Source organism: Vigna umbellata, chromosome 5 (genome assembly GCF_029865625.1).
Source record: "Vigna umbellata cultivar VRB3 chromosome 5, Vumbellata_1.0, whole genome shotgun sequence".
Taxonomy (NCBI): domain Eukaryota; kingdom Viridiplantae; phylum Streptophyta; class Magnoliopsida; order Fabales; family Fabaceae; genus Vigna; species Vigna umbellata.
The window spans coordinates 19,293,968-19,307,743 of NC_142169.1; the positions used below are offsets into that span (position 1 = coordinate 19,293,968).

The window sequence follows — 13,776 nt, forward strand, 5'->3', positions numbered from 1 at the left end:
TGAGGAAAACAAGAAACCAAGTGATACCAGAAGCATTTTATATTGTGTGGAGTAGGGTCACATGTTTGAACCCAAACGAGAAGCAAAGAGAAAAGGCGACACTTTTTTCAAAATTTAAAAAAAGGTAATCTTTTTTAAAAGAAAAAGACTTTGTATTAGAAAAAAAGAGAAAGGGAAGAGAGAAAGGTGTTTTTTTCTTTTAATTTTAATGAAAAAACATAAGAGATGGTACTGTAGAATAGTGTGTCTTTGATGCCTCACGTTGTTTGTGCTTTTTGCAGGGTGAGACTTTTTCTCCAGAGGGATTTTAGTGCAAGTGTGATGTCTGTCTACACTTGAAAAGTTGTCTTGTGTGGAAACAAATTCGGAAAGAGAAAGAAAGCCACTTTTTTGTTTATTTTTCTTTTTCTCTTTGTAAAATATTTGATTTTCTTTTTTCCTCTGCTTCCTTCTATGTAATGGGTGTTGGAGGAGCTTAGTTTCAAAGTGTGCAACACAATCACCATCAACATGTCTCAGACAGAGAAGGATCCGGGTATCAGGCTATTTGGCAGGAAGATTCCGGTGCCGGAATGTCAGATTCCGGCCAACTCTGGACCCACGGTACTTGCTTCTTTACTGTAGCCGAAGATAACTGTTTGAGTTCATTTCTTCTTCAATCGTGTATTTTGTGTTTTTATTCCTTGTCTGTATAAATGGGTTGGTCGTAAAATTGGATTTTGTTTTTCGTTTTATGTTTGTTGTGTCTTCGTGATGTTCTTAATATTCTTAGTTATTTTCTGGTCTGTCATGATAGTTCATTTCAAGCTTCAAAACCTGGTGGAATTTGAAGGGTGGCGTTGTATCTTAACAAATGAAAACTTTAGTTTGGCTGAATTCAGAAATAGTATATTGTGTGTTTAAGGTTCAGAGATTTGATTTGTTTACACAAATTAAGGCGCTGTCAAGAGGAAGCAAGTTATTATTCCTATCAAACGCAGCTTTGAAATTGTTTCATTTTGAATTGGAGCATCTTTAGCTTATGGTTTCGTTGTTGTTGGTGTGAAGAGGTTGTCTGCTTCATCTGAAAAACAAAAGCATCTTGTAACTGATTATTTTCACTAGATTAGATCTTGTGGTATCTTATGTATCTCTTAGCTTGATTTGTAACAAAGAATTTGGTTAGCTTCTTAGTATTGAAGGCATTTTCTACACTAACTTTCTTGGTGTTCTTTCTGGCGGTTTCTTTTGGTATTTATGTACAGTAATTGCTTTGAAACCTTTATACTTAAATAGTGAAAACCTTTTGTCTAGTTGTTTAAGTACATGAATTCATTTGAATGGTTACGCTGATATTGCATGGAATAAACTGGATTCGAGACAGTTAGTATATAGAACAGACCATGGTTATCCACCAAAAGAACTAAAAGATCATGACAGATGCATGTTAAGTTGAGGTATCAAAGAAGATTTTCGTGTCTGCTATGTGGTCTTTTGTAGTATTTGATGGAAAATGGGTATAACATGATCATTTTGTATCTTTTTGCTCGATTTGTCTGACTGGTTTAAATTTTTAGGATGCTTTGAGCAGCATAAAAAAGGAGGAGGAACTGGGAAGACCCAGTGAATGTGGAGAAAACTCTGAAAAACAAGAAAAATCATCTGATTCAAGAGATAGTAAACAAGAGTTAGAGCATAAAGTGCAGGAAAATGAGCCAATAGTAAATCCCAAACCCGCGGAAGATAACACGGAGAATGGTGGCTCAGACCAAGATAAAGTCTTAAAGAAACCAGACAAGATTCTTCGGTGTCCACGATGTAACAGTTTGGACACCAAGTTTTGTTATTTTAACAACTACAACGTTAACCAACCTAGGCATTTCTGCAAGAACTGTCAAAGGTATTGGACTGCTGGTGGAACAATGAGAAATGTTCCCATAGGTGCTGGGAGACGGAAGAACAAACACCTAGCTTCTCAATACCGACACATTATAGTATCCTCTAATGGAATTCCTGCCTCCAGACTAGAAACTGAGGAAGCATCTGGTTTCCAACATGTCACAAATCTTGAATCCTCGGTTCCTTTCAGGTCTTCAGCAGATAGCAGCACTGTTTTGAAATTTGGGCCAGATACCACTCTTTGTGAATCAATGGATTCAATGCTTAATCTTAGAGACGAGAGAAGATGTGTTGATGCAAGTTCTATAAACCGTGCAGAGTATGTTGGGGAACCATCTTTATGTGGGTCTTCTGTGACGAACAACAGTACTCAGGGAAATGAATTATCAGAACACAAGACATCAAATTGGTTACAATGCTACCCTGTTCCTCCATGGGTGTTAACTTATCCGGGTTGGAATAATGTGAGTTCCGTGGAAGCAGTTCATCAGTCTTCAGCACCAATGTGTAGTCCATACAACACTGGTCCTGCAGCAATGCAATGGTGTCCCACAGCAATGGTGGCAATTCCTGGCATGTGTCCACCCAGCATTCCTTTTCAGGTTGTTCCACCATCATGCTGGAGTGGAACACCTCATTGGAATGCTGGAACTGGGTCAGTGTCCATAGGATCCAATGCTTGTCTTTCGCCATCGTCCTCCACCAGTAACAGTTGCTGCTCAGGCAATGGCTCCCCAACCCTTGGAAAACATGCAAGAGACACTGTTTTTGCTGATGAAGAGAAATCAGAGAAGTGTGTTTTGGTTCCAAAGACCATCAGAACCGATGCCTCTAACGAGGCCTCAAAATGTCCTATAAGGGCTGCATTAAGCATCAAGCCTGATCAACAGAAGAAAATTGAACCAAAAGAAGGCAAAGATCGTGTGTTGGGTGCCTCTCAAATCTTGGAAGCCAATCCAGCAGCTATTTCTCGTGCTCATGCATTTCAGGAGAGCATATAGTGATTTTCTAGTTTCAAGTTTCTTCCAATTGCTATTCTTTTGGTCAAATAAGCTAGTACATATTACTGGCTTTTGTTTCACTTGCAGAAATCTAATTTGCAGATAGCATTATTGTGTAACTTTCAATGGTGTACTTAATCTATATTGAAATATATTCACTGCTAATGATGGTTTTGCCTTTGCCACAATAAACAACAAATTGATAGTGATTACTTCCTGCAACCCTTCTCATTTAAGGCAGTGTATATGGAACTTACAGAATGTTGTGAAGTTATGCAGTCCATGTCCAATGGTTTGAGATAATGAATAAATTCTGAGTGAAGCAGAATGATTAAAGGGTATGAATTTGATTCCTTTTGTCAATTTAAGAAAAGAGCAGTGGTGAGTTGAAATTATTTCCTCGGAAAGCACTATCTACTAAGGTGGAAAAGTGATGAAATTATATTATAGTATGTGAAATTTGATCATGTAAAAGAAGTGTCTTTTACGCTGGTGAAGTCATTATCCTTTTTCTTTTGGGGACACTACCTTTGAATTTGATTTGTGTAGGAAGGAGCAAGTCATAATTGAAAATGGTTTGAAGTGCAGTTGTAACCAGGCAAAGACTGAAGGTCCTTTTTTGCAAGTGCTTTTACTTTATCACTTTTTCCCATCTTTCTTGGTGCCATTTATCTTGTTTACTTAACCAAAGTTTGTATCTGTCCTAAAAGCCTTGTTTTAAGGCCCTACTTTTTACATGAAAAGATCTCTATACCAAACCAATAGAGGTATCTTCTTTTAGGTAACACAACCAATGGAATATATGCTTTTTTGACTCATGTCAAAAGAATGCCCAAACACTTCATTTCACACCATACATTCTTTTCACTTATTCAAGAAAAAATAATTAATCATTTGCAACACCATTTTTTGTTCATCATCAATCATGATGGGCCTTCTTTTGTGATCGCAAACTTTTCTTAGGCCTGCATAGCCTCCAGTTTTTAAATGAAATACTGGGTGTAAAGCCACCATATTTAACTTTTTTTTTCTTCATAATATTTTCAAAGTAAAAAGTAAAAAGTAGGGGTGAACCTTCATGGGCAAAGTAAAGTAAACATGCTCCTTTTATATAATTGGTTGTTACACACTTTGGTAGTTTTTTCTTGCACCTCCCTATTACATATGTATGAGGAAAAATAACCTTTTGAAATCTTTTACACTTTTCGAAAAGGGTGATGATTTATAGAAATTTAACTTTTTTTATTCTACACCTATTATAATACCAATAGAACTATATTATTATTTTAAAATATAAAAAGAATAGTTTTTTATTAAGTGTTGAATAAAGGTAAGAAATTTGAGAAGTTTACATATATAATTTTATTTTTAAAAAATTAAATTGATTGGTATTTTTTAAATTAAATCATGCAAACGAAAAGTATTTCAATGTTCTTGTTTGTAGAATTAATTTATTCTATTAAGATTTTCATCAATTATTTTTTTGTACTCAAATTTTCAATCTTCCACAGTAACTGCTTAAATATTATCCTCTTCTATTAGCAATGTATATATAAATGACAAGTGCGTTAGATTATAATGAATGTTTTAATAATGAATGTAATTAATGTTCTATAGAACGTGTTGTTTATATTATTAGACCTTTACTTGGATGGTCCAATAATCTTGTTTTAATCTTTTGTTAATCTTGTTTTAATCTCACCTTGTACTTAGACATATATAATTCTTATACTTAGATGGTTGATGTGTGTTCAAACATGTGTAGTACACTAGACCCTAGACTTAACATGCCATGTTGAAATCTTATATGCTATTATCATAATGTCAATTTTTGGCTTGATTGCTATGTGCAAAGAAAATTAATAGTTTATTGGTTATCTAATCTTATAAGTATAGTAGCCTTTCAATTTGACTAAACCGTTGTTAGTCATGCAGGAAATAATATGACATTGGAAGGGCAAAAATGTGTAATCTTTGAGTGTTAGATTTGAGAAGATTTGACGGTTGGGATGAAAGAGGTGGAACATGAAAGGTTACTATGAATGTTGTATAAATATAACATACATTTGTCTCACTTGATCACTTAAGTTAGCATCCTTTCTATACTGTCAATATACACTTCAAAAGTCTATAGTTATTGTAGTGTCAACTAGAATCATGTATGTCGTATAGTAGTTCTAATATGCTTGTTAGGAACAATCCAGAGTTGAGTAATAGTAGTTTGAATTTTAATTGTTCTTAACGGTTGTCCATAAGTATATTAATTACCTTGTTAATCTTACTTGTAAAATCCAAAGAAAAAATATAATGATAAAAAAATAATAATATAGTAAATTAATTTATGTATTTTATTTTATGGTTTTGTGTTATAACGGTAGATGGATAAATAAATTTATTTATAATTTTATTTATATATTGGGACTAGTACTCACTCGATTTGACTTGGGCCTGAACAAACTTAGTTCGACACAACTTGACCTAGTCTTGGTTTAACTAGGATTGACTTAGCCTTGATCGATCTAGGATGACTTGGGCCTAGCCTAATTAGGCTTTATTAGGACCCCAAGCATCCTAGGCTTAAGTTGGACCTAGATCGACTTGACTCAACCTTGACTCAGATCGATTTGGCTTGACTCTAAGTATGGAAGACTCGACCTAACCTTAAATGAGCCTAGTTCGGGTTAAAGTCCTTGAATCTAGCTAGATTTAACATTTTATAACTTGAAAATAATCACATTTACTAAAAATTAAGAAAAATCCAAATATAAAATATTTTGACTAAATAATATCAATCAAAATTATTACAAAAATTAATTATTTGATATTTAAGTAATTCTTTGAATTTAATGGTAATTAAAATATTTTTCTACGTAAACATATTTAAATTCACTAAATTTAAATTACCTTGTTCAAATAAAATATTTAAAAAATAAAATAATTTAAAATGAGATCAATTCAAATTCAAAACATTTGAATGTTTTAAAAATTATGAAATTTTAATAAGATTTCTATATCATTTTCACACCCAAATCAGGTTAACATTTTATGATAAAAAACTCCATTGAGGTAATAACATTTTAAATAAGAAAAAAAAATGAACTTTAAATTGGTGTTTAACATGATACTTCCTTGTTAGATGGACTTGCTTAAGCATGCAATAAACTCACTTGAGCTTGCAAATGTTTCTTCATAAGCTTCCATATCTTCAATCCCACATTTAATCGAGCTATATTTCGTATATATCAATCTCAGCTCTTCTATTTTTAAGCAAAATCTTAAATCTATTTTCACTTGCTGAGTTAAAAGCATTCATCAACCTGTACAAAAGATTCAATTTAACTTTTTTCTTTTACAAATTTAATTGTTTTATTTTCTAGACAATTAAAATTCATAATCATAGGATATATGCTTAGTATAAGGTGTTATGCTTACTAAACCTTTTTTTATAAGCCTTAGTGAAAGTCAATTTCTCACCAGTTAAGCTCGTTATTAATTATTTAATTAAGACCGTCCTATTTATTAAACACCCTGCTACCACTACTTAATATTATTATTATATATGCGAAAGTTCTATGTTATATTTTGAAATATTGGACGTACGAGCCACTGTAATTTTTTATTATTTTTGTCCAATAAACGTATCGATTAAATACACGAGGTAAAATATAATTTATTTAATATACTAAAGACATTTTTAATGAAATATTTAACTATATTGCTTTTGAACTCGCATAAATTTTCTTTTATCGTCGTTAAACCGCCAAAAACCATTTAGTTATTTTCAGTTTAAGTATTTTAAACTGTAATATTTGGTATTTGAAATGATTTGGAGAGTCTAAAATATGTATGAAACAAAATTCAAGAATATCAAACTATACAATCACGTTGCTATTAAAACTAGAATAATAAATAGTAACAAAATAAAATAAGAGATGAAAAGTAAAATTGGTTTCTAATTTTGAGATTACTTTCGGATAACTTGATATAATAGGTGGATAACTATTTGTTTCAATTCTCAACTACATTAATCAATATTTTATTACTCTCCATATTTGTATATGGAAAATACATTTTAAGAAAAATTATATTGAATTTAATTCGGTGTATATAATAAAACACTTTCATCAGCATTGAAAAAAAGAAGGAAAAGAAAGTAAAACTGTAAATGAACAGCAGAAACTAACAGACACGTTACATGTCTTTGTCGTTGGATTTAATCAAGCGGATTTTTCGAAGATTTAGGTATTATGGTTAATAAGATACGCTATTAATTAACGATATAGTTTAAACTAACTAAACTAATACATATGTTATTGTTCCAACATGCAACAACAGCTGGCAAACTACAAGACATCACCGTTGAAGTTTAAGAGTGTATTCTTGTGTGGTAGTTTCACTCTGTTAATGCATATTTTGTTTTTGTATTCCTGTAGATATCTTATTGGAAGCATACTAAACCCCTCCTAATAAAAAATAAAATGTGATACGCTACATTGTCAAGGGACACTACTTCTTTAACTAGATCCAACCATATGCAGCTTCCCACAAATATTTTTTTTTTTATTATTTTGATGAATATTGGGTCATGAAGTATATAAGAAAATTAATAGTCTCACATATTTAAAATTTTACTTTGACTTCTTTCCTTATTATAGAAGGAGTATAATGTTTTCCTAGTAAAAATTCTATTTTTTTTCTTTTCTTTTATATTACTTTAGCTTTAGTGTGGAAGAAAGTAACACAATGAAAAGTTCACATATACTTTTTTATGAGACTCATGTTTGTTCATAAAAACTCTATAATTATTCACAGATTAAGATTAAGAATCTTAAAATAATGAAAAATATTGATTTCTAATAAAATAATTCTAAATATTTTAGAAAGCAATGAAACTAATTATGTGATAGAGACTACATAGAGGTTGGATTTTGTGTTTCAATTCAATGTAAAAGCACTAAACAATATTTTCCGAATTTTTATTCTAGCAATTACAGCATAAGCTTAACAAGCCCTAGTTAGACATTAAATATTCACATGTTTATAATGACTAATAGATTAAATTCTATGTCTAAGGAAAAATTCATTAACTACAATTAGGAACAAACATAAAACATAAGTAATGAAAAAAAAATATATTGAATAATAGAAGTCGGAAAGAGTAAAAATACATTAAGTCCAATCCCAATAAATAAAGGAGTTAATTACTCCTAGACATTCTGAGCGCTAGAAAAGTGATAAATGAGAAAATAATGGTGATGATGAGTGTTTCCAACCTTCAAAATGAGTATTTGTCGTTTTTCCCTTATGCTAGTTCTATTCTCAAATATTGTTTTATAATTTTGTGATACACTCTATTTAATGTTTTCCGAAACATACAAGTCGTTGGACAAACTAGAATCTAGGCAACTTTGACCTTCTCGTTGGGCGAATTGGGCTGGCTCACAAGGGGAATGGATCTAACTGGATTGGACTTGGAATTTGCACTTGAATAAATTATAATTGATAATTCTTAATATATTTTTCAATCTTATGAGATTTTTACTTATCTACAACATATTTCATAAATAAAATCCAAATACTTATCTTTCCCAAAATTATTTTATAAAATCTTAATTAATTATCTAAATAGATAAGAATCAAAATACCAATAAAAGATAAAAAAAAATTCTAAAAGACTTCACTACTCGTTTGGTTCCCACTTTGGTTAGAACATTTAAAGTTGGTCTTCACTAGAGCTGTAAAAACGGGCCACTCGGCTCGACCCGGCTCGGCTCACTACGGGTTGGTCACTTAGTGAGCCAGCCCAACCCGGCTCATTTATTAGCGAGCCAGAAAAATTTGAACTTAAGCCCGATCCACCATGAGTTGGTGGGTAAACGGGTTAGCTCAATGGCTCACTAAATTACAATTTATTTTAAATAAAAAAATTTACAAACTTTCTATAATTCAAATATAAACAAATTTCACTCCCAAATTTCGCTCCTAACAGTGGTGTTTAATTAATTTTGAAAATAAGGAATTTAAATAATTTTTTCAAGCAAAACAATAAAGATAAATATTTTTTATAAAATTAAAATTAAATTTTAATAAAATGAAATTAGGTAGGTGGGTTGGTGGGCCAACCCGGTCCACCACGGATTCAACCCGCATGAACCGAGTTTAAATGAGCCGGGTTAAAATCTGACCCGCATAAAAAAATACAATTTTTTCAAACCCAACCCGACTCGAACTCGCGGTGAGCCAGGTTGGCCCACGGATTGTGATCCATTTTGACAGCTCTAGTCTTCACTTTTAAAAATGTTTCAATTGCATCCTAACTTTTGAAAAATGTTTCAATGATGTCTTAACTTTTGAAAAAAACTTCAATTAGGTCCTCTTAAAAAAATACTAACGATGTTAATGGCATGAGATGTGTTAATCTATGTTTTTTAACTTTTATTTTCAATTTTGTAAAAAACTTTGTTGCCACATGTTATGTCCCTATTATAACACGTGGCATTGTTAGTGTCACATGATATTGTCACGTATCAATGTCATTGTCAAGTGTCATTGTCTTAATTTCAATTTAGTCCTTATATTAATTTAGTTTAGTCTTAAATTTTTTCAAAATGGAACAATATTGTCTTTCTTGAGATTGAGACAACATTTTTTTTGTACAAATGTAATACTTTTATTTTTTTTATTTAAAATGACTTTTTAACATACTACATTATTATATATTATTAACTCATGTTTTGTTAATCATGACTTTAACCCCTAAAATTTAATATAAATATTAGTATAATATTTATATAAATAATAAATTTGATCCCAATTAAAACACGACCAAATTTATTATTTATAAAAATGGTATTAATTAATTTATTCTTATAAAAAACAAGAATTAATAATATATTAATTTTAAATACTTATGTTTTTTGTAAAAATATGTATATTTAAATAGTTTTAGTTGTATAAAAGAAACATGGATTTATAATATATAATGATATAATATGTTAAAATATCATTTTTAATAAAAATATTAGTATAAAATTTATTCAAATAGAAAATTGTCTTATTGCTCCATTTTAAGAAAAAATAGAATTAAATTGAATTAAAGAGACATATATAAGAATTAAATTGAAATCAAGATAATTATATTTGAATTAATATTGACACATGATAGTACCTTGTCACTTGACACACATAGTATCATGTGTCACACCAGGAGGGACCTGACATTTGGAAACAAATCTTTATAAAAAAAAAGTTAAAAGATTAAAAGAATTAAAAACCACATATTGATAGGTGACATGTTGTTAATGTGTTAGTAAATTTTTTTTAAGAGGACCTAATTAAAAACACTTTTTCAAAAGTTAAAACACAATTGAATTTTTTTAAAGAACCATGATGAACTTGAAGTTAATTAAAGTGGTGACCAAATGAGTAATTAAGTCTTTCTAACATTATTTAATAAACATTTAATCATTTAAAATATAATAATAACAATACTAATAAAAGATAAAAATAAACCTAATAAAAATAAGGAAGAAAATAATTTATTCTTTGAGGTCTTTCTAAAGTTATTTTTTATTTCTACTTTTAAGAGATTTTCTTTAATGAAATTTGATTGTATGTTATGTATTTTGTTCCTCTTTTCAAATTTAATATCACTTATGAGTTCTCTGGTACCTAATATTCATATCATTGACTCGTCTTTATGTTTCTCAGTTATTATCACTAAAATACTGTTGAAAAAAAAAACCTTAGTATGCTTTGTAATTGTAGCAGGTCTGATTTTTCTCTTAGAAATAATTAGTATTATTAGAAGGTGAGTTTTAAGCCTAACTCAATCCCACAAAACAGGCTTGTAAGGTGAGGTTTGCACCTCACTTATATATTATAATTTGGCCTTATTCTCTAGTCAATGTGGGACTTCCAACAAGTATTACGAAAAAGACTATATCAAAGGAGAGTTCGGACACTCTCATCAAATTTCTAAGGTTAAATAACTTCACACAATAATATTCTTAAAGAAGAAATTCTATATATTTTTTGAATACGTGAGTCCACATCGATGGCAAACCATGTCTACAATATGTTATTTTTGTAGCTTTGAACGATAAAATCCAAAATAGTTTAAAACGAGCATGTTGAGCTTATACTTCAAAGTATATCTGATTTGTAAAATCGACTCATCATTAACATTTACAGTTATTCTTGAAGAAGGATCTAAACAAAAAACATAAGTAAAAAAGATGAAAAACTCAAATCAAACATAAGTTTTAGCACAATGAAAGGTATATTAGAAAAGGGTTAAATATGTTTTTCGTCCCTGAAGTATAACTGATTTTTGGTTTTAGTCCCTACTCAAAACTTTGATGGCATTTAGTCCTCATTGTATTGAAACATGTAATATTAGTCCTTAAAAATGGACGGCATCAAGTTTTTGTTGATCTGGCAAACGACGAGGTCAGGTCCTCTGCGAGCTTCTGTCTTAAGTATCTGTCACGTTGCATTTTTAATTAATGGAATGAGATTAAGTAATTGGAACGTGTGTGGATGATTGAAATCGAGCGTTTTTCGTGAACCATGGTTGTCCTTTTGTTTTGTTTGGAGAAGAGGTGTTGTTTGCATCACCGTGATGGATCCTTTTGTTTTGTTTGTTTTTTTTTCTTTTTGGGTAAACTTACGCTGCTTTTCGGTTTGGGGAAGGCAAGAGAAGGTTGCTTGGGTGACCCAGCAGCAGCCACAAGTTCAGGACAGAGTACATGATTTGCGTGATATTGGGTATGACTATGAAGCCATGAACTGCATATGCGCCTTGCCTCATTCTGTATGGCGTCGTCCTCTTCAAGCGAAGCCCCAGAATCAGCAGGTTTCGCATTTCGGATCAGGGTCACGACCCGATTTGCAAGCTAGATCTGGCGCTGTTAACAAAAAGGGTTGCGCTGGAACAGGGGTTTTCCCTTCATCAGAACACCCAAACCCTAAATCCCCAATACTTATATTCACACGCAGAACACCAAAACAATACGTATCATCTTACCTCCTCAACAAGACAAACTCCAACCTTCAACTGAGATTGTGAAGAAGAACCCAGCTTTGCCCCAACTGAGATGATGAAGAAGCTTCGAACTTTTCCCCCAAGTGAGATGACGAAGAAGAGCTCTAATTCGTAATCTGATTTCAATCACCCACACACGTGCCAATCACTTAATCTCATTCCATTAATTAAAAATGCAACGTGGCAGATACTTAAGATAGAAGCTAGCAGAGGACCTGGCCTCGCCGTTTGCCAAATCAACAAAAACTTGACGCCGTCCATTTTTAAGGACTAATATTACATGTTTCAATACAATGAAGACTAAATGTCATCAAAGTTTTGAGTAGGGACTAAAACCAAAAATCAGTTATACTTCAGGGACGAAAAACATATTTAACCCATTAGAAAAATGTGGCTCTAGTGGGAGTAAAAATCATATAGATCAAAACCTCCAAGTAAGAAGCATCTCAAACACTGTCAATAAGGTGAGACTGCCAATAAGGTGAGAGGGACATGCAAAAAAAGATTTTTGCATTAGAAAGAATGTGGAAAATAACTTTGAAACATCAACCTTATAAGGTTGTGTTGTAAGTGTCTCAAAAGTTAGAGATATTATGGTTAGTGAAATAGTAATTAACTTTAATTATGAAAAACAATTACATGATAGGTGGATAGTGCATTCAAATGTAACCTAACACATGACTCCACATTGGGATTGATTTTACATTTATGAGTGTATCTTAGGTGGATCAATGTCTAAGAGAAATGATCATGTCATAGAGATTGTTGGAATCATTACTATCTGGATAAAATTGTATGATGGTATCATATGCATAGTTCAAGGGGTACAACATGTAAAAGACTTGAAGAAGAATTTAGTGTCTATTAGACAATTAAAACCTCATTTTATGTAATAAATTAATCATAAAAAAACATAATTAGTTTGAAGACACTAATGGAGATGTGGAAAGACAAACCAATTGGTTATGCTTCCTTATATGTGTTTTGTTGTCATATATGTACGTGATGTACTACTCCTAAGAAAGAACAAAATTGCATTCAAAATCCAATAAATCTATATTCTTGAGCTTTGATGACAATATTAAAAGGTATTGTCTGTGAGACCCCAATACAATAATGTTGTTAGTAGTAATGTATGTTTTCCAAAAAAGCAAATTTTAAAAAGAAAAAAAAACTTGATTTCTATGCTAACCAAATCTATATTAAAGCATGCACTTAAGTGTTGGTACAAAATAATTGAATTAACAATTGATTTTGAGAGTTTGATATGTATGAGGTAAACCAAAATATTTTAGGGATGCAAATTCAGCAAATCAAGAAAGATAAGAAGATTTGATTTTTTTTGAAGAATTACTTACTTAAAGTTTTGTAATGCATCAACATGCAAGATTGCAAGCAAATTTTTACCTCACTTCCTATCAATTGTTAGATATTTTGAAGTACAAGCTACAGAGAATGAAAATTTCTTGAGTACTGTATGCATCAATGATGGGAAACCATGTGTATATTATGATTTTTACAAAGCCATACATTATAGAAGGAATGAGAGGATTACATGGCAAAAGAGTATTAAAGTGTTATTTCTTAAATACATCAAAGGAACCTTATGTATTACATTATATTTCAAGGGATAATAATTAGATGTCGAAGACTCTATTGAGTTAGATTTTGCAGGTGATCTTAATTAAATGGTATCATTGTCTATTATTTACACTTGCAAGAGCGTTAAGAACTTGGTTATCCAAGTTATAGTCTACAATAAAAGTTGAGTACATAACAACTACCTGTAAGTGAGTTATCAAGATTCAAAGGTTAATCGTGTAACTCATGTATAAATAACAAAAGTTTGTT

The 13,776-nt window shown here is 31.1% G+C and overlaps 1 protein-coding gene across 1 annotated transcript; it reads left to right on the plus strand.

Annotated features, from left to right (window-relative positions):
* Positions 1 to 3,230, plus strand: LOC124848605 (cyclic dof factor 1-like). Its single transcript, XM_047326323.2, has 3 exons — positions 1 to 124; positions 282 to 603; positions 1,557 to 3,230. The coding sequence occupies exons 2-3, from the start codon at positions 511 to 513 to the stop codon at positions 2,877 to 2,879; spliced, it is 1,416 nt and encodes a 471-aa protein (XP_047182279.1). The 5' UTR covers positions 1 to 124; positions 282 to 510; the 3' UTR covers positions 2,880 to 3,230.
* Positions 3,231 to 13,776: the final 10,546 nt, after the last annotated feature.

Bases quoted from the DNA above. Each gene is read 5' to 3' on its own strand.
- LOC124848605 (XM_047326323.2), top strand. From the start codon at position 511: ATGTCTCAGACAGAGAAGGATCCGGGTATCAGGCTATTTGGCAGGAAG. The intron at 604-1,556 runs GTACTTGCTTCT...TTAAATTTTTAG, and splicing joins CGGCCAACTCTGGACCCACG to GATGCTTTGAGCAGCATAAA.